Raw genomic sequence first — 22147 nt, forward strand, 5'->3', positions numbered from 1 at the left:
TATACCCAGATAATCTGAGAGGAGGATTCAGCTTTGCATGCGATATAAATTAGCCTGACGTTAATGACCTGTGAGGTGTGTCTCTCTCAGCAATAAGAGCCCCGGCCTTCAAGTAAAATTCCAACTTTTATTGTATCATCAATACCTTTCGAAGGAACATTAGTGTTTAACCAGCCATAAAATTTGCTTTAGCTCTGCAAGTTTCAAGAGCGTCCATCAAGGAAGAGGAAGATTCCGCTGCATTTATAAACCCCATTCACTAAAATGTGCTCACAACAAATCTGCATAAACACTGGAAATGAAAATATATATTTAATCAAAAGGAGTAGCTGCTGCTTATGTTAAGCCAAGTGGAGGTGCTTGATTTTAAAAGTAAAGGGATGACTCCAAATGTTTCTCATGAAATAGTGAAAGAATGACTGGACAAACTATAACCTCGCACATAGAAACTGGGAGCCTGAAAACAACAACAACCTACAGATCAAAGGAAGAAGCCTGAAGAACAAAAAAAGAGCAAGACATAAAGGAAGTGACAGCTCTGCTCCCTTTTTTTTTAACATTTTTTTTTCCTTGTCGACCATGTCTGAAGTGTTTACAGCAGCGATGTGTTTGAGGGGCTCTCCTGAACAGTGGCCCTAGGCAGTGGTTGTGTGCTTGCTGGAAAACATCTGATTTTTTCAGCATAAAACGACCACTTCACAAGTGCACAGTATACAGCCAACTCCTGAAGGACAAGGGACACTTATGTGGGTACAACAATGTAGACAATTTGACCAGAGAAGACCGATGGTTTTGATGAGGGGCAAAGGAAGTGTGCCATGTTAAAACAACTGCAATTCACACTTTGGACAACATAAATGAAGCAACATTAGCATTAATTTAGCACCCTTGGTGTACTAGTTCACCAGCAATATGCAACGTTTGGTGCCAAGTAGGTTTATTGGAGCCTCTTCAGGGAAAACACACTCCTGGGGACAACAAGGGACATTCTGTTCTCAGAGCGGATATTAGGAGCAGGAAAAATTGACAAACCCGCATAGGCATGGGGAGAACATGCAAACTCCACACATAAAGACACCAGCCACATTCAAACCAAGAAACGTCTTGAGCTGTGAGGCTCGAAGAATTTCGAAGACAAACGAATTCAACAGACAAACTGCTGTTTCTGAAACTGTTGAAACGGTTCTGCTGGTTCTGATAGAAAAGTGTCAGACGCACACAGTTTGTTGCATATAAGGTTACAACCACTGACCAATTAGGTTATACTGGTGATGGTGAATGAACTGGCCAGCCTTATCAGACTTCAAAACAAGGGCGGATCACATAATAAGCAGTATGTATATGTTTATACCAATGAATGAAATGAATAACATCAACCTTTGGCCTTTTACCTAGGGGTTTTGCACAAAAAGCCCCAGACTATCTAGCACTAAGTAACTCTTTGAACCACAAACTTTTGTGTGCACTAGGTTTAACAGCAATTTTCAAAACATTTGTTTAGTTGTGTTTTTTTCATGCTACATCCTTGAGGCTATACCACTGTGTCAGGGCCCCTAAACAACAAAATCCTGGAGTAAAAGGTCTCAAGCTTTGTTTGTTTCTATCGTCTCTATGCAGCTTCCTGTCCACAGCACAGCACATTATTAGCCTGACAGCTGGAACACACCGTCCAGATAAACTTAAAAAAAATGTTACATTTATTAAAAAAAAAGGTGGGAGAAAAGGCACTTAGCACTTCACATCAATCCCTAAACGAAAGATCTAATTTTCAAGTGTCAAGGCTGCAGAGCGGTTTTCTCTGAATCTTATTCCCTGAAAACAGTAGCAAGCCACTGGAATTTGCACCATTTCGATGTAATTTCATATAAGAGTTTGTCTGGTGTTCTTATGTCCTGGCAACCATTTAACACTTTAAACCGTTAGTGTGACAGCAATAAAAGGGGCTCAGATGATGCCTCCCAATTTTTGAGGACAGGTCTAACAGTGGAACTCACAAAGTAGCGTGTGTCAATGTTTCTTTTAAAACACTTTAGAAAACCCAAGATGCATGAAAGGGAACACGAGGTGGGTGGGTTTAAGGGGAAATCTCAGGGAGAAAAAATTTATTGATTTATTTTTTAACATTTTTTGAACACTGCTTCGCTAAAATGAAGCATGAAAGTTTCATGTTTTATTTTTAGTTGTATAATTGTAGTTGTGAGCACCAGTTCTCTCTTCCTGGACATGGCTGATTTCTCCATCACTTCGTTAGAAGAACATTAAAGAATCAAAACAAAACAAAAAACCTTTTTCAGGTTAAATGAGGCTGAAGAGAGTATAGAGGAAGCCATTACTTGAACAATATTTAGTAGAGTTTGTAGCTGAAATATTAATGCAACATTTTAACTAACCTTATGTATAGCTTAGCAAAAATATTTGAATATATATTTATTGATGGTGGCTGCCTTGCATGCAGAAAGTAAACAATACCAAAGTGCTATTAGTCTATTCATAAAGTTAAGGCCATTTATGTACTGTACAGTATTGAAGATGCTACAATAGTTACCATTGCCTTTACATAATGTTGGGGCCTACAGGCCACATTTTGTGAACAACATACAGATGTATTTATGTCACTAGCTAGTCAAGCAGCTAAGGACATGGATAAAATAATATAAAAAAAAATCTACACAGCACAGTTCAAACTTAAAGGTAGGGTAGGAGATTTTGAAAACTCAGTGAGAGTCAGCCAGATTTTGAAAGTAAACACACGCCCCTTTCTCTCGGAGCTCACCCCGAAGCCCCGCCTCCCAACCAGTCTGTGACTTCGGCCATCATGCACGTACCTCTCTGGTGCGCGCAGAGCAGGAAGAGAGTGACAACCAGCCAATACTCGGCGCAGGTGCGCCTCGTAGGATTGGCTGATATTTTTAGCGTTTTATAGCTTCCACAGATGATTAAAATTCTTCGTTTTAAAGCGAAACTGCCGAACTAATTGGTTGCTATCAGATTGTAAAGAGAAGTTACACTAATTTAACAAAACGTGTATCAGAATGAAATCTCCTACCCTACCTTTAAGTCACAGTCCTGATATTTATAAATAAATGACATGATGAACAAGACACCACAGATAATATAGGGATTATAATCAGAGGCATCAGAAACTGAATGGAGCGCTAACCAAATGTAAAGTCAGGCAACATTTACCAATATCTCAATGTCTTTATGGCCTTAAGCTCCAGCTCCTACAGTGACACCATTATCATTCTTCTGATTCTTGTAGAGATTTACACTTGTTCACGTTAGCAGCACAGTTAACAGAGCCCTGGAGATTTCTGTCTTTGCTCATAAGACACATCACTCCTAGTCCCTTTTCAGATCTGGCATTAAGGTGTATCTTATAGGCTCTCTTTTATGGACACCACAGGGAGGTAGGACTACTAGAGCTTCAAATAACTTAAATGACAGCAAAGAGATTGGAATTGTTTTCAGAGGAAGGCTTCTCAAATTATACTGGGAAATGAAAACAACTGGTGGACCACAGACAGACATGTCAACAGTTTTTTATGAATAATTTAGAATTTCCTGTCTGCAATTGAGAGAAAATGCCAGCAGCAAAAAAGCAGTAAGTGAAACATAAATCATCAAAACAATAAACACAAAATATGCAAGGAAGCTGAGCAAGTGAGAGAGTGCCGTTCATCTTACTGGCATGAAATTCCACATAAGTAAAAGTAAGCAATATAAAGCTTATCCATCTCTATTTTTACTGGATTTATAAAACTGTTACGGCCGATGATCCACTGTTTTCCTGTTTGTCAGTGTGTATACCAGGGTGGAGGGGCATTTAATGGCACAAAGTCATGTCCTAGCAGGGAAAACATCGGTGTGTTAAAGGTTGCACTACACTTCAACCATCATCCCATCATTTCCCGAAATGCATGAGATTCCCCACAGTCGCAATACAATTATCACACTGTTGTTATTCTGGCAGCCAGCTGGGTAACATGTAATGACAGGTCCAGTGAAGCAAATTTAAGTAAGGCAAGTGCATGTCCATATTTAAACTTGTGACTGAAGAGACAAAACTGCTCTATAAGCTTGTGCCTTTAAATGCAAAGCAGAGGTTCAGGTCATGTTGCCCTCGTCACATACCATGTGTCTTACCTTTATACACTTTACTAGGCTGCCAGAGGATGCCATGTGTGTTTATAACCTCCAGCCACATACATTCAAACTTTGAATATCTGTGTCACAATCGGTGACCCATCGGTGTACGGTTCTAATAAACTCCAGGCTTGTGTTTCACTAGGTCACATATGTCAAGGCCAAGGCCCGAGTGGGTTTTATTTGGCCCACGTGATGATATTAATTTATTATTAGATCCGGCCCGCGGGCTACTGCAAGCCAGCAGCCCGCAGATATTATGTTCGCACCGAAACTACATTTCCCACAATGCAACGGTGTCGTACCGAGCGGGAGGCGGCTTCATTTCCTTATTTATTAGCGGTCATTAGCATAACAGCAAAAAGCCTACCCATCAACAATGGCAAAACGGAAGATGGACACTGAGGTGGGAGTCTGAGTACATGTTCACGGACGTCGCTGGAAAACCCGTGTGCCTTCTGTGTGGAGAAAGTGTGGCGGTGATGAAAGAGTATAATCTGAGACGGCATCATGAAACAAAATTCGCAGACAAAAACGAGAATATGGACATGGAACAAAGGCTACAGAAGGTGGAGGAATTAAAACGAGGCCTCCAATCTCGCCAGGGTCTGTTCAGAAAAGCCAAATCACAAAGCGAGGCTGCAGTCAAAGCCAGTTTTATTTTAGCAGAGGAGATCGCTAAATCTTCCCGGCCGTTTACAGAGGGGGACTTCATAAAAGACTGTATACTTAAAGTTTGTGACGAAGTTTGCCCGGACAAAAGACAGCTCTTTTTGAACGTCAGCCTGAGCAGAAATACCATTGCTGAGCGAATAGACCTGTTGTCTATAAATCTGGCAGAAAATTGCTGGTATTATTTATTTCTTTGAAGTTGCTTAAATTCAGCCCACTTTTGCTAAATGAGAAAATATAGCTGATGGTGCCTTGAATAATATCACTTTGTTCATTTAATGTTCATGTTATGAGGTGTTTTTGTATTGACATATTTGTCTTTTGTGCCAGCCTGTTGAAAATTAAAAATTACTGACAGAGTCATAACAAAATATTGCTTTATTTATCTAATCATAATATATTTGTTAGGTTTTCAGTAGGTCAAATTTTGATTTCAATGAACATTCGGACAATCCGGCCCTCGACTTGTAGCAAAATGTTTTATTTGGCCCTCCGTCCATTTGACTTTGACACCCCTGCACTAGGTTGTCAGAATCAAATAGTAAATATTGATTTGAGTGTGTGGGTTTTCTGTATACTTCAATGTCAACTAGACCAGCCAAGAAGACGGTTTCTGCTAAGGTCCTCCTGAGTGAACTTCATGTTGCTGCCCAGTGCTGCCCCATAGTTGATTCGTCTTGTAAAGGGTATATAATATGGTAGTTTCATTTTAATCTAGATTTACATTAAAGCTGAAAAAGAGTTTAACCACAACCTTTTTACACATTACTACATTATAATTATTAATGGAGAGCACACATCACATGACTCACCTTTCTGGTGCATGATTGGCTGCAACTCTTTGCAGCTTGTAGCTAAAAGTAACAGCTGATGCAATTTTACATCATCACCTACACTTGTCAGTCTTATCAGATTCAATCTGTAAGAAATGATGACATGTACTTACGTCATGTAGACGAAAACTAGGATACAAATGGGCGATGCACTTGCTCCAAACATCAGTGTATTTTTCTGTTATTGGTGACAGGATGATGAATAGGAATTTGGTGATGTTATAGGTAACTAAGTTGGTGCGCTCCCCTTTATAGTGTAACTTTGAGAGACCATACACACTCCCTGGTCTTCAAATGGAACACAAGCAAGATTTACTGATTTCATTTTAGCACTTAGATGTACCATACCTGAGTCCCACGCGACCTTTTTATCATCTCGTGGCTACATGTTAACTTATGATCTGGTGTGACTCAAAGGGCAAAGGCCATAATAAAACACCCAAGCCATGTATCTGATAATACAGCCAGTCCTCTGTGCAGAGGTGAGCAAACCAAAAGACAATTGTAGATGCCATGCCATCTGAAAAAATGTATCGTGTCTGCTTACAATCCTACACAGTGTAACTAATGTTTGCTAAAATTATTGAGCAATATCCAGAGTTATAAATATAAATTATTTGCTGCTTGGTAGTTCATATTGATTGTTTTGGACATTGAGACAGCTAACATTGGCATCAGGAGACACATCAGGACATCCCATTCTAATTCAGTGCAGGGGCAGACTTCCAGTACAAAAATACCCTTCATACATCCTGATGTCATTCACTTTTCTTGTGTCTTATTCAGCTCCATAGCGACATCACCCAAGCCTGAATGTTTAAAAAAATGTTTAGTGTCTATGATGGTCTACTCTACATGTGCAGGAGTCAAACTTTCACAAGGTTGCTTCTACTGAAGTAAAGCCGCAAAAAATGTCTTTCTGTCCATCCCTATTCTGTGCTTGACATATACACAAACACACAAACGCACAACAAAGGGGACCTTTTTTCACTAGAGCAAACTACAGTAACCTTTCTGACATTTTTAATATCAGACTGCAGACAGGAGTACAGACAATCAAAGGAGGGCACCCAAACTGCAGTAGGCCGTGCTGAGAGTCCAAGAAGTTACAAAATAAATAAGGAATGCTATTTTATTGTTGAGCACTGCTCCAGAAGTCAGCTTACAAGGTCAGTTTCTTTACTGAGAAAATACTTAGCTCACATCTAAGTATTCTTCTTCCTCAGTTCTTACACATCACACAGCATTTTGATGTGTGAAAAGCCTCAGACAGTCGTGTATTTCCAGCACAACTATTTCTAAGAGCATTTGTCCTAGCAACAGACTAAGCGGTTGCTGATGTTTAATATTTTATACTGTAAGGTTGCTTCCTCTTGTTCCTACCTCGTCTCCTTCATCCTCCCTCCCTCGCTCCTTCCCTCTCTCTCTCAATTCTCATGCTCAGTAGCCAACCAAGGATTACACTGGCCTCTATTGTGTGGCCAGTGGACCGTCTGGCTCACACTGCTTCAGTGAAAACCCTATCTCCTGGCTGCACAGGATTTCTGGTCAGAGCACAATGTTGCACTCCTGCCAAGAAAAAGCTGGCTTTGTTGTGCATCGCATACTATTAAAGGCAAGGTATAATGCTGCAATCACCAAGGGACAGATTGGCTGTTTCAAGATTTTTTTTTCCCGTCTGGGCATGAAACTGGCAGAGCCTCAAAGGGTTTAAACTCTGGGGGAAAAAAAGGTAGACTTCATTGTGAGCTGACCTTGATCAGACAGGAAATCCAGCATGGTCTGCAACAGGAAGGACAGGTGGCGCACAGACAGGCCTGGGTTGCCCATGCGACGGGAGGCGTACACCAGCTCATGCAGGAGGCGCATCTGTACAGCAGCCCAGCCTCTGTGGGTACCTGAGAGAGAGATGAGAAGGAAGTTACACTTAGAAAGCTCATTGCTGACATCTAATGTTACAGAGCTTCCAAATCAATAGTGTTGAGAAGGAAGGTGCTGGAGAAATATCAAGGGCTTAAAGAATAGCTACAAAAGATGTGGTAGGCAAAGGTAACAGTGGTCCCCATAGTAATTGGAACCCTAGGGACTGTGACCCTCAAACTGGGAGAGTGGCTCCAACAGATCCCAGGAACAACGGCAGAGCTCTCAGACCAGAAGAGGGCAGTGCTAGGAACAGCTAAGATACTGCAAAGGACCCTGAAACTCCCAGGCCTCTGGTTGAGGACCCGGCATTGAGGAAGACACACACCCCACCCATAAGAGTGAGTGAGAAGGGAATTTTATATATATATATATATATATATATATATATATTTACTTTTAATAAAATCTATATGACCTATATGACTATGGTTCATTCTCAATCTATTTGTACTGATGCGCCCAGCTAAATGTTTGATGATGCTAATAAAACCTAAAGATTATTCATAATATGTTTAGTAAAAAATATTCTGAACCATCTCCTCTACTTACAAGACATTTGAAACCTACAATCAGTCATTTCTAAATACATTTTTTATTTAATTATTGATTCAATCTCTAAGCTGGGATGTGTCTTGATTGATTCTTAAAAGAGGTAAAAGAAAATCAACCACTGCTGAGAGTACTGAGAAAGAATTGACTCAACACACACTTATGCAATGGTTATAATTAACCCACAGACTGTATATAACAAGAGAAGAACTGTCTGTGACACCATCCATAGGTTTCTAAAGAACTGTTGTGAAGCCAAGTAATGTCCCATTTAACAGCCCATGTTAGCAGCCATCACTGGAGCTAAACCCTACCAGGTCCACAAGTGAGGTATTGACAGGCAGTCAATCAGCTATTGGTGGGGAAAGAGTACACTTAATGGTACAAGGGATGGCGAGCAGCTACAGTACATAAAAACCGATGGGATTTTATAGTATTTTTGCAACCTATCAATCAGTTTGAATTTGAAAACTACTCATAATAATAATAATTGATAGAAATGCATTCAAATATCATCAGCAAATAAAACCTTTTTAGATACTGATACATTAATTTAGATTTAAGGGCATTCATTGACTAAATATAGAATTTCACAAACTCAAAAATAATTCAAAAATGTTTTGTAGAATTTTATGTTTTTTCAGTAATGTTATGTCCCAAATCCCGCCCCCAACTCTAATTTTAGCCTGAATGTCTTGTAATCACTCCTACACCATAATTACTGTCAAACATAATAACTGAACACACTGCAAAAAAGTGGGTGACAGATCTTCATAATCCTGTATTTGGCATGCTCCAAAAGCTTCACACACACACAAAGGACCACACATAATTAGATTTAATTCAAGGGTTTTCATTGGATCTCTTAAAAATGGAGGTCTTTACAAACTATCACATGTCCTTCAGTGTGGCGGTAACTTAGCTGGGTATGTTTGCTCTGCAGAGCTCCACAAGCCATCTTAATAGCATTCTAGCCTGACACCAACTGTTACATAAGGCCCTTAGCCCCTACGAGATGCCCCGCTCTACTCTCCAGCTGTCGACTGTTGACTCACTGAGTAGGAAAGAAGAACTCAAGGAGAGATGTGCTGGAAGAGGCAATGAGGGCATCAGGGAGGGAAGGCAGATACTCAGTAAACACTCAGATGTTTCCTCAGCTTAAATACCACTTCCAATATCATCAAATCATGCCTGATGCTTTTCACTTATCAGCACTTTTCTGTTATTATTCATCTCGACTCCTCGACAAACTGAAATTCCTCCATAAGCCATTCTTTTCCCCTGTTGTGAAACTGCACCCACTAAGCAGTCTAAAAATAGCTGACTTCCACCTGTCTGCCAAAAGCAGCGCTTATCTGGAGGACAGTAATCCAAAGGACACTTTGGATTTCGGAGCTCGCACACGAAAAATGACTTCATTTGTGGTATTTTCAGACCCCAACTGGAGGTGTCTGGCAATCCAATTAACACACCACCAAGATAATGAGCGTGGTGCCACGGCCAAGCAACGGCACTGTCACGCTAACTATAGAGGCACTGTATCCTCCGCCAGCCTCTGATCTGCCATTCAGATTCTTCTCGATAATAAACATCCAGACTATCACAAAAAAAGAAACCTCCCTGAATTCCTGTGACAGACTGACAGCATTTGGAACAGAGGTCTATGTGGGAGGAAGGAGGAGGACAGAAAATGAAAGCGTCCCCATTTCTAGTAACAGAAAGAAGTCTGTGAACCACTTAAAAAGCCATTTGCTCCAATGTATCTTAGGGCACAGCGGCCTTATTAAAATACACCATTTATCTCCTTTTCCTTTTTTTTCCTCTTGAACTTGCATCTCCAGCTTATTGCCTGATAAACCCCCACCTGATTCCTTCTGCCAAATGACTTAAAACCACCCTTTTTTACTTTGTTATCAGCCCTGTGGGAATTCAGAGTAGATACCTCAGCTGAGACTTGGGTGGTAGAGATGATGTGTCAGTGTGGAGAGAATATGTAATGCGAGGGCACATATATATATATACACTCAACAAAAATATAAACGCAACACTTTTGTTTTTGCTCCCAAGTTTCATGAGATGGACTTGAAGATCTAAACTTCATTCCAGATACACAATATTACCATTCCTCTCAAACATTGTTCACAAATCTGTCTAAATGTGTGATAGTGAGCACTTCTGCTTTGCTGAGATAATCCATCCCACCTCACAGGTGTGCCACATCAAGATGCTGATCTGACATCATGATTAGTGCACAGGTGTACCTTAAACTGCCCACAATAAAAGGCCACCCTGAAATGTGCATTTTGTTTCTGCTTTATTGGCGGTCTGGGGACTCAGAACCAGTCAGTATCTGGTGTGACCACCATTTGCCTCATGCAGTGCAACACATCTTCTTCGCATAGAGTTTATCAGATTGTCTATTGTGGCCTGTGGAATGTTGGTCCACTCCTCTTCAATGGCTGTGCGAAGTTGCTGGATATTAGTGGGAACTGGTGCACGCTGTCGTATACGCCGGTCAAGCACATCCCAAACATGTTCAATGGGTGACATGTCCGGTGAGTATGCTGGCCATGCAAGAACTGGGACATTTTCAGCTTCCAAGAATTGTGTACAGATCCTTGCAACATGGGGCCGTGCATTATCTTGCTGAAACATGAGGTGATGTTCATGGATGTATGGCACAACAATGGGCCTCAGGATCTCATCACGGTATCTCTGTGCATTCAAAATGCCATCAATAAAATGCACCTGTGTTCTTCGTCCATAACAGATGCCTGCCCATACCATGACCCCACCACCACCATGGGCCACTCGATCCACAACATTGACATCAGCAAAGCGCTCACCCACACGACGCCACACACGCTGTCTGCCATCTGCCCTGAACAATGTAAACCGAGATTCATCCGTGAAGAGAACACCTCTCCAACATGCTAGACGCCATCGAATGTGAGCATTTGCCCACTCAAGTCTGTTACGGCGACGATCTGGAGTCAGGTTAAGACCCCGATGAGGACGACGAGCATGCAGTTGAGCTTCCCTGAGACGGTTTCTGACAGTTTGTGCAGAAATTGTTTGGTTATGCAAAACAACAAAATTGTTTCAGCAGCTGTCTGAGTGGCTGGTCTCAGACGATCTCGGAGGTGAACCTGCTGGATGTGGAGGTCCTGGGCTGGTGTGGTTACTCGTGGTCTGCGGTTGTGAGGCCGGTTGGATGTACTGCCATATTCTCTGAAACGCCTTTGGAGACGGCTTATGGTGGAGAAATGAACATTCAATGCACGAGCAACAGATCTGGTTGACATTCCTGCTGTCAGCATGCCAATTGCACGCTCCCTCAATGCTTGTGGCATCTGTGGCATTTTGCTGTGAGACAAAACTGCACATTTCAGGGTGGCCTTTTATTGTGGGCAGTTTGAGGTACACCTGTGCACTAATCATGATGTCAGATCAGCATCTTGATGTGGCACACCTGTGAGGTGGGATGGATTATCTCAGCAAAGCAGAAGTGCTCACTATCACACATTTAGACAGATTTGTGAACAATGTTTGAGAGGAATGGTAATATTGTGTATCTGGAATGAAGTTTACATCTTCAAGTCCATCTCATGAAACATGGGAGCAAAAACAAAAGTGTTGCGTTTATATTTTTGTTGAGTGTATATATATATATACATATATACACACACACACACAGCATGTCACTGTGAACCACAGTATATTGTATTTGAAACTGCTAAATGCAAGCCGAATGGATGTAAATAAAGCAAGGAAAGTGGATTTTTATTCTTAACTTTAACTTAATAATAATCATCCTCTTTATCAAAGAAATGCAGGAGCAGAAAATAACTGTTTTGCCATATTACTCAGTATTTAGATTCATACTGCCACTCAAAAGTTTTGACATCAGATGTTTAGATTCTTACACATCATGCACTAATGATCATTTTTTCATTCAATTTATTCTGCATAACAAAGAGTCCTGCAACAGATTATATGGACCCACAGAGCCCTGATCTCTACTCATTTTAGTTGTGAATAAGTATCAGTGACAGGCAGTTAGCGCCAAATATTATCTTTAATACTCAGTTTCAGTACAAACATTTTACCTCAGATATAATGCAGCTGCTACTCACCATTTATAAAAGAAAAAAGGGCCAAAGATTAACAGGATATCAGAGGAAAAAAGACATCCTCTCACAATGTCCTTTGAATAGCGATCACAAGATAAAATACAGACGTCCCTGAGCTTTTCTGTTCACTGTGTGATCTATCTTTTATGTTACCAATGCCAACTGAGTGGCTGCAATGAGCAAGGGTCAACAGTCTGTAGAACCAAGAGGCTTATCACGAGGGCCTTACAAAAGCCCAGGTAAGGTCTCAGCCGTGCTGCTGTTTGAGCAAAGTGCTGGTGTGAATGCAGAACACCCTGAAGGAGAAAAAGCTTGGATTGAGATGAGTCAATGCCATTCATCTCCTTAATCTATTAAATATGTTTACACTGCTGTCACTCATGAACTCTGGATCACACAACAGTGTAGCGCAGTAACGCTTTCAGAAGAGATTTATTCATTGAGAATTACTCATTCGACTGATGTAAAATCCACATTAGGTGACAACTACTGACTCATAAAAACTAACAAATAATCTAACAATAGCATTAAACGCTATGCAGTAAAGTTCATTAATAGTCATTTGTGTGTCAATTACCAAGCCAGAATATTACATATTTTTCTGGGTCCAGAAGAGATAAAGAACTTGATAATAAAGACATGATCCCCACATTTTGGCATCCGAGCGTACCTTTGCTGAAGTCTTTGGGATCCAGGGACAGACTGTATCCAGGTAACGTCTCCAGCAGCAGCTTGTAACAGGCCCTCCAGCCAGGCTCTGGGATAGTGGGCGCCACGCACTGCATGGCTGCGACACGCTTAAAAAAGGCCGACTTGCGATGAAAGCCAATCAGCTCGTAGAGCTCAGACAGGATGCTGTAGCGCTGGATCTTCTCTTCCTCCGATAGCTGCAGTTATACAGACATCATAATGTGTTTTTACTTTGACTTGTATTTTCACATTAAAGAACATGCAGATGCAAAAATAACATCCACATATTTGCTCTTACAATGCTGTGACATCCTGCTAAGTACAAATGGTACACAGATCTATACTAACAATAACACAAACACACTAAATTGTGGCAGTAATTATCAAGATGTAAAATATGAGGAAAAAAAGCAAGTGAATCACTGCAAGGCTAGAAGTGACTACGTGGGTCACACAAGGAAACTAAACCAGAGCATTTAGCAGACAAAGCTTTTGTACTAAAGATGAAAAAATAGATAAAAAGAAATGCATTGCTATTGCAGTGATAAAGAGCTTGGGCAAAAGCTAATACATATTCTGAGGTCACAAAATGGTAAAAGTGAGTTGTGATTTAGTGTGCCTTTCTGCTTACAGTATGATATGCTATACAACATAGAGTCAGTGGCCGTATTAATCATCCACTGCAGCTGGAAAAGCATTTATTTCCCAGTCAGACTGCGTACCTGTCCCAGGTTGATGTAAACAGCGTTCTGCAGGAACTCGGAGGCCTCCCTGGCCCTCTTCTGAATGGCCAGCACCCTGACTGCTTTCACACAGGCCTCCAGCTCGATCACGCCTGCGTTCTTGTACTGAGGGGAGATAAGAGGAGGAGCAGGGTGTGGGGGGGATGCTCTACGTTAATGAAAAATGAATAGTCAATGAGGGTTGCCTTGAGTTTTACAACCCACCCCGTAATCAGAGGGAATGTTTTCTCATTAACATATGACCACGCTCATCAGTCACCACCACAAATGTGGGATGACGGACAAGTCTGATAACTCTTCCCCCTGTCGCTTGTCTTTTAGGGATTCCTGGCCGTTACTCTGTTTCTGTCTTCACGCTGTGCATTTTTATCTAGAAGTCCCTCGACTTCCTTCCACTTCCACCCTCGCTGTCGCCTTATTAAAATTCAATTAATATCTAACAGGCTATGTGTTGAGATGTAATTTAATTCTGAATGAACTAGTTACAGGTAAAAGGGCTGAGGGAGGTCAGTGTAAAAAGGCAATTATAATAATGAAGATAAAGCACAGGATTGCTTCTGAATAGTTAGGTAGCATAATGAGCCTATTCAGCTATTCAGCTAACCATGAGGGATACTTTAATACAATTCTTTCTGACTTTGTACAAGTACAGAGAGCAGATACATTATGCTATAAAGGCATACATGGTGTTTTGTCTGGTTAACACTGGTTCTAAAAGGTTATTGCTGACTAATATAGTTCCATTTCCAATAATTACACATGCCCGCTTGTTTGATAGCGACTCTTGTCCCCATGTAGCATTCAGTAACAAACAGCTGCTGTCAGCATGTACCGGTCTGACACCGCTCAAACACAGTGACATCACTGCCTTCACGTGTCAAACCAAATCAAATACTGCCCCCTGGTGAAATGAACAAGTATTACTGCACAGATTTCAAACCACCGGGGATGTATCAAAGAAACCTTCATCAGCCGAAACTTTAGAAGGCCAGACACTGTTTTAAATCTTTATACAGATGCAGTGATGAACTTTTAAAGAACCACTGCAGCCCAGGTCAGGACCTGCTGCGTACTGCTCAACACTTACTACTGAAGCAGAATATCAGAATATCAGCCTTTGAGCTTGTGGCTTCTTATCTACTGATCAAGTTTTGGCATTTGTAATTCTGAAGTGCCCCATCAAAGCACTAAAGTCTTTCAATACTTTGTGACCTCCCTCCTGCGACTGCGGCACTGAGCTCTAAGCCCAATTGTTCCTACTATAGCTGTATCTTTAATCTTTAGAAAGTGGTCATGAATATAAACTTTGGCTGGGCAGCTTTCTTCCATCAGGGTTTCTGCAGGGTTCAGCAAGTTTAATTTAAGACTTTCAAATCCTGTTAATGCCACACCTTTCACAATTACACCAGCCAAAACTATGAAAGTATTATGAAAAACCAGAGGATATGGTCTAGAATTATTTATCAATATATCATTTCATTATACTCCCCATCTTAATATGATTCCTAATAGTAATTAATTTAACTACCATTCTCGGTGCATTACCCAATTACATTTTTGACACTTGGTTAAAACTAAAGTAGAATTTGTTTTTAACCCTGTGACACAACTAAAACTACAGCTACAGCTTGCTTAACATGTGATTATCAGCTAGTCCATGTTTTTTATTAGATGGTAACACTATATTTTGTACAATATTTTGTTCTTATACATTTTGATATGATCTTAACCTCCTTTTGTGTTTAAGAGTTGGGATCTAAAAATGATACAATGATGATAAATTTTGCTACACTTTAATATCTATTATTATTCTTAATGAGACAACAAAACCATTGGTTAGATTTCATGCATAACAGCTGTGTAGTTGCAGGATTGTACCTTTCCATAATAGGAGATGGCCTCTTTGTATTTCTCAATAATGTCCTCCGGACTAAGGCAGTTCTTTGCTCGTCCAATCTCGGCGCTGGTGTCAGCACTAATGCCGTTGGCTGTGAGGGCACCTACACTCAGAAGAGGACAATGTGAGATGAGTACAGGAAAGATACCAAGATGGCCATCCAGTCTGTTCAGCCACTAAAGGAAAAAAGGAAACTTAAACACACCACCTAAAGTTGGACAAGTCTTTTCCTAACACTGCCATGTCCATATTTACACAATACAATGTTCACATTGACATAGAGAATACGATAAAACACAGGATTATCCTCAGTGGAGTGCAGCTCTGATGGTTACATTTGAAAATATAAACCTTTAAATCTACACCATCTAAGCGCAGACTCTGTTACACAAATACAAGTGTTAGGATGTTTAAGATGTAAGCAAACCAACACAACAAATGTCTAGTCAAAGTGCGTCTCTCAGCTAAAATTAGCTCAGAATTCAAATTTAACCAAGACAGCAGCAGCACCACGGTGCTGCATTGCACCATTTCTCAGCTGAAATAGGCAAGTACATTTTCTCAAGCTAGTTAAGCAAGTTAAATATGTTAAATAAACAGGAAGTCAAAATATGCACCAGTGATGATGCTTCCACGGAGCTACAGGTACATATCTAGAAACAGCTGATTTAAAAATACTTTGATAGGGAAAAATGATTGTTGTTTCATCAGCAAGCATAACTTGTGAGTTAATTAAATAATTGACCAGAAAATAAAGAATAGAAGCAACGGAAAGTGGCCATTTTGGCCTTCAACCATGTGACAATCATCTGCATAAAAGTGGGTACGAGAAAAAGCAGGTGAATCAAAAATAAACTAAAATGGTGACGGGAAACCAACACAGGAGACCACAATCTGTCACAGCAGGGGAAATAAATATCAGCCGATCTTCAAAACAAAATGCAAATCAATGTGGTGAAGATGCACAACAGGCACACGTGACCACATGCAAACAGGGAGACTGGTGTCTACAAGAGCTACACTGGTTAGACATTCCATACCTGGGTCAATGAGAACCTCCTGAGCCCCTACAGACAGAGAGAGAGAATGCAGATTCACTCCATGACACAAGCCGCAATGTTAGCAGGGTTAGTCCCAACAGTGTGTTTAATGGCTGCTGCTGCTTAAGTGTGGGCTGAAAGCAATGACAAACTGCTGCTTGTTTTACAAACATAATGCAAAAATTAAAGGAAAATGTGTTCACATTTAATTGAATATCTCTCTCATTGTTATCTGTATAATTTGATTTTGTATGTTGTTAGAATTAGATTAAAGCTATCCAAGAAAATAATCACAAGCTGCTAAATCACCTATCCTCACACACGTGTTTATTATGACTGCTTGTTGTTTTTTTTTGAAGACATACAGGGCAGCATTAACAGCATGTTAATTACAGAGCAAACAGTTAATATTACGTAAACGGTTAAACATGAAAAGCTTCAGCAGTTTAGGAAGCAGCTTGGCTAAGCAGTGTTTAGTAATGTTTGAGCTGCAGCAGACATTCTCACTCAATAAAAACCAACCAGGGTCATCGGGGTCACTGTGTTTTTCAGTCTGGTTACAGAGTGATCTGCTCACCTGGCCTGTGGCGCTTCCCTGCATCTGCAGGCTGGGAGATGCTGGGTTTGCGTCGCGCCATCTTCCCCCCTGTCCCTCCAGGGTAGTGAAATATAACAGAGGCTGAACATAAACCCTCCAATGCCGCTGCAGACAAACACAAAATTCAAAGTGTTTTGTCAGATACGAAATTAAAACATTATTCACTGTTGTGTAAAGTATTATAGGAAAAAAAATGTAGCATCTTCCAGACTTACCACCTAGCCAGAGGAAGTCATTAACTCCCCTGAGCAGCTCAACGGCCATGTGGTAGTGGACCAGCGCATCCTGCAGCATGCCCGCCTGGAGACACAAGTCCCCGACATGCTTCCTCATCCGTCCCTGGCACCGCTTCTTATAATGCCTGAGGGGAGAGCAGCAGGAAGAAGGAGGCAATTTTTTAGACAACAGCAGGACAAGAGAAGTGGCTGAAATTCTGGAATAAAATCCATCTTTTTGGATTTCGAATTATTATTTTCTGTCAGGGCATAAGAACATGGAATACACTACAACAGCTCAGATTATGGCTTTGTCATTTGTTATGTCAGCCAGGAGAGGAGACTCAAGTGAATCTTATCAGCCAGCTACAGAGGGGAAATATGGGGGGGCAAGCAGAAGCAAAAGACAACAAGGACAAGGACAGAGTATGATCTGTCCCCCTTTAGTCTTGCACAAAAACACATGGGAGGGAGCAGTTTAAGGACACCAGGCAAAATTTAAAGACTTTAAGGGAAGGCTTAAATACCATTGTGCATAATGTTTCAGCTGTCTGAAAGACTGGGAAGGTCACATAAAGACAATAAAGGTGATGAAAGACTTGGGATGGAATGAAGACGATTTTTCTGGCAGCACAATCTAGCGGCAGGAATATAAAAATGTCTACTCTGAAAACATGTTTCATAGTTGTTGCGGTTTAAAAATTCATAGTAATGCTCAATAGGCTACTTCTGAACAAGAAAGTTATCGTTTGACCGAGAGTGAAAGAGAAGCTCATGGAAAAATTCACCTAAATCTACTTTTAGAGGCTATTACCAAGTTTATGGTTTTAAAAGTTGGTGAAGTCAATGTTATGCCAAGCTGGAACGTAATGTATGCTCTCATGTATAAAGATAGTAAATCAATGTACCTAGGTACAGCATGGATCAGCCAAACTGCACCTTCCCAATCCCAAATGTTCTCTAAAGCTGGGGAAAACTTCAGTAGCATACGATAGGCTGTGACATGTCATGTTCAGTGAGTCCAAACTATCAGCTCCTCCTTCAGTAGACCAAACCGGTGTCTATGAATGTTTCATCAAATACTACTGCTAAAGGTAAACACATATTTTATTTGAATGTTTGTTTAAATTATAAATGGACACTAACATTTCTTTTACTTATATAATATATAAAATTGAATTTAGCCTAGAAACATTTTCAAGTAATCCATCACTTGTCAATGAATAATAGAATACCACTGTCTAAACCTTGATGACTGACAAAAAAACAATACAAACTCTAAAATACCAGTCTCATTTATAAATGCATTCCAAGTAATTGTATTAAAGAACCTAGTCCTATTTAGACAGTATTCAATCAGCACAGTTTAATTTCATTGCTTGTCTAACCTTGCGTGTCTTTTAATCAGTGCGCAATCAGGAGATCAAGCAAAAACTCTAAAAAGTACCTCCCAGCAAGCCTACAATTAATGTTCTTATATTACAAATGATTCATAAATGAATATTTAATTAATCATTTTTAATTGCCGATTTCCATTTACTCATCATTAATTTTTATATAATTTAAAACACTTTATACGATACTTTCTAGGAAATGAAAGTGAGAAAGTGGAGAATTATCCATCTCAGAAATTACATTTATTTTCTAGATAGTTAACAGTAATGCTGAAAGTCCTGACAATTAATTTATTGATGTGGCTGCTGGAAAATCGCTCAAAAAACATTCTGCAACTGGTTGCTTTATAAAGGTGACTACCTAGAAACCAGAGGTGTAACTGATACTTTAATGGATGGAGAAACAGGCACTTGGAGATACAAACCAGATGACATTTCTATATATGAATTGAGACCGAAACCAGTGTCAGTCCATACAGTTGGAAATTAGCTGTCATCTGGAGTATTTGGGCAAACATGGAGGACAAAGGTATGACTCTTTACCTGCTATCTGAACCAAATGAGACAGTGTAAGAAGTCTAAAAGTTGACTGATCTTTCATATAAAAATGTTAATTTTTTGACTTTGATACATGCCATGTTAACAGCATTATCCCATAGCATTTACAGCTTAACCAATTAGATATGGATATATTCATCAGGTTTTAGGTTGGGGTTTGTACTGTAGCTTGCAACTCCAGGTCTCTTGCATGCATGGTCAGGTCTACGTTGTGCACAAACCATCAACTAAAAGAATCACATTCATGAAAATCATTCTGTTACCATGTGGTGGATTTTAATGATCATTGATTGTCCTACAATTAATTTAGCTTTAGTTTACAACTGTATGAGTAGTAGATATTGATGGCACTTGTATTGCATTCTAGCTTTATTTTTCCAGACTTTTACTGAGGCTATTCCAAATCAGGCTGTGACTGAATTAAAATCTGCGGAGGAGCGATGAGTTTGTTTTGGAGTCATGAACAAATGAACAACAGCATAGTGTCCTTAAGGACAGAGCTAAAGCCGATGGGATCGATATGGGGGTAACTAACTTATGAGTCTAACGTCTCACCTTTTTACACCCAACAATAAACTCACAGGACAGTATGAAAGAAAAAAAAGAAGAAAGACAAATAAAGCAAGGTAAACAAACAAAAATGAATGCAGCAAAAATCAAAAGACAGATTTTTGAGAAGAGAATATTTGAGCAGGTGAGGCTGACATGTAACAAGAAACTTGACACACACAACTTGAAAATAATTTAGTATTTACAGACTACAATTAACATTCAGGCATTTTCAAAACACCCTCAAAACACTAAATAAAGGAAAATACTCACCTGCTGTCCGTGTCCAAACCCACAAAATCCTTCTTCTCAAAGGGTACACAAAGCAGTGGTATCTTGTCACCAGACTTATCTGTTGCTCGGTCGAGCCGCTTAGACTCAAGAACAATAAAAATTGACTCCACAAAGTCCTCCACTCTCTTCTCCACATCAGAGCAATCTTCAAAGCTGGGATAGAAGGCAACATCTGTACGTTGCTGCTCTGCAATCTCCCCCTGGAGCCCAAATACCAGAAGCCGGGAATCGTACAGCGTGGAGCTGTAAACCTCCTTCTGGCCGTGGAAACGCTCAGCAGTCTGGGGCCACTCCTTATTTGATTTGCAGGTGGTGATGGCAATGAGACCCACAACTTTGCGGTGCGTCTGGAAGTCACCCCACTCATTGTTTTCAGGCAGGTAGTGGTGGCGGTAGCGAATGTAGAGGAGCCGCTGAGAGTCCCTGATGCTCACCTGGCTCACACTGGCAATGCGCTTGTAGATCTTGAAGAACTGGTCCTCGGGTACGATGCCAACCGGCTGGACAACCACCAGCACTGTCTGGTGGTCCTCGGCACATTGCATGTAGTCTGGAACACTCATCTTTACATGTGGCTGCATGGGACAGGAAAACACTGAGTGGAGCTGGTTTTGTTTTACATAACAACAAACAACTAGCTTTCAATACATTGTGCAATATTCTATCTAAAGTTTTCAGTGGGAGTATTATGAGAAGAAGTTCTATTTATACTGTTTATAGCACTGATAATATAGACATGTACTGGTAATAAAACAAACCACTGAAAGTTACAGCTCACAGCTTTCAACACACTGGTGGAAAAAACTCGTTATACCACAAGTATAACAAGTTATACTAGCCAACTAGTCTCGTTGCTCCATTCAAAATTGAGGTTAACTTTAGTGGTATGGTTATAGATGTTCAAACACCACAGCGGGAGTTTATAAATACAGTCTTATTTTTGCTGTTTTACAGCTCTGTTATGGCGAATGTACTGTCGAAAAGCAAAGCTAAACAGCTGCTACAGTGGCTAAGCCAAAACATTAAGCTCTTACTATAAAATGTGGCCGCTAACAGTGTTACATTAAGATGACAACAAGATCAGCAGAACAAAAATCAAGTTCTACTATTATCATTTCTATTTAGCTTACATAATTCTGAAAGTTAATTGATTTCTGCACAAAATATGGTTCACATTCTCGTGCCAAACACTGCAGCTAGCTTACTTTAGCTAGCTAACCTGTCTTTCTACTGACAGGCTCACGGAGTAACAACGGTCGTCAGTATCAAAAAACAAGTCACTAATGCATGTAACAAATTTATCGTGTTTTACACTAGTTCCTTTAATAAATAACATCTACTCACATTGTGTTTGCAGGTACTTGTCAAATTTAGAGCTTCCTTCTTCGGAGCAGCAACACCAAAGCAACAAACGCACTTCCGATATATATTTTCAGAATAAAACGCTGAGGACACAGGTGAAAACGTTTGTCTGATTGAGCAACTAAGACACCTTAATACCTGGTGCCTTCATTTGTTGTTACGTACAGTAAAGACTCGAAAGAGCAGTCTCGGCACAGATAAAAGAATAGTAAGAAATATATTTGCATGGGAAACAAGCAGCAAAGTAACTTTTCACTTATTAATAATTAATTGTATAATTGATCTGTGAATTGTTTGTTGCTTTTATTTTTTGAGTAATCAGACAGACAGACAGCATGAATAATATAATTTCATAAGACCCTGATAAGTGAAACAAGGGAAAATAGCGATACTTCCACAGGATGTGCAACTCTTACTTTGAAATTTCTTTTTTGTAAAAGGGTCACTTCTTTTCTTCGTTATATTCTTCCTGAAAATTAGAAGTGTACTCTAGCTCATTGCTGCCTCCTAACGGACATAAAAATGTATTACAATGTTCTAAAATTGCACAC

The 22147-nt window shown here is 40.2% G+C and overlaps 1 protein-coding gene across 2 annotated transcripts in view; it reads right to left on the reverse strand.

Moving 5' to 3' along the window:
- trappc9 (trafficking protein particle complex subunit 9) overlaps positions 1-21652 on the reverse strand; it is a 171302-nt gene extending 149650 nt beyond the window's left edge. Inside the window, exons 1-9 of one of the 2 annotated variants that reach the window (XM_028400048.1) lie at positions 21579-21652; positions 20214-20809; positions 17440-17585; positions 17204-17329; positions 16627-16653; positions 15568-15689; positions 13669-13794; positions 12927-13143; positions 7406-7549 (exon numbers count right to left, since the gene is read on the reverse strand). In XM_028400048.1, coding sequence (XP_028255849.1) covers positions 7406-7549; positions 12927-13143; positions 13669-13794; positions 15568-15689; positions 16627-16653; positions 17204-17329; positions 17440-17585; positions 20214-20797 — 1492 coding nt within the window. In that variant the 5' untranslated portion in view covers positions 20798-20809; positions 21579-21652. The remainder of the gene's footprint in view (positions 1-7405; positions 7550-12926; positions 13144-13668; positions 13795-15567; positions 15690-16626; positions 16654-17203; positions 17330-17439; positions 17586-20213; positions 20810-21578) is intronic. The other variant, XM_028400050.1, reaches the window with a different exon arrangement.
- Between the last annotated feature and the right edge of the window lie 495 nt (positions 21653-22147).

This window comes from Parambassis ranga, chromosome 2, assembly GCF_900634625.1.
Source record: "Parambassis ranga chromosome 2, fParRan2.1, whole genome shotgun sequence".
Classification (NCBI taxonomy): domain Eukaryota; kingdom Metazoa; phylum Chordata; class Actinopteri; family Ambassidae; genus Parambassis; species Parambassis ranga.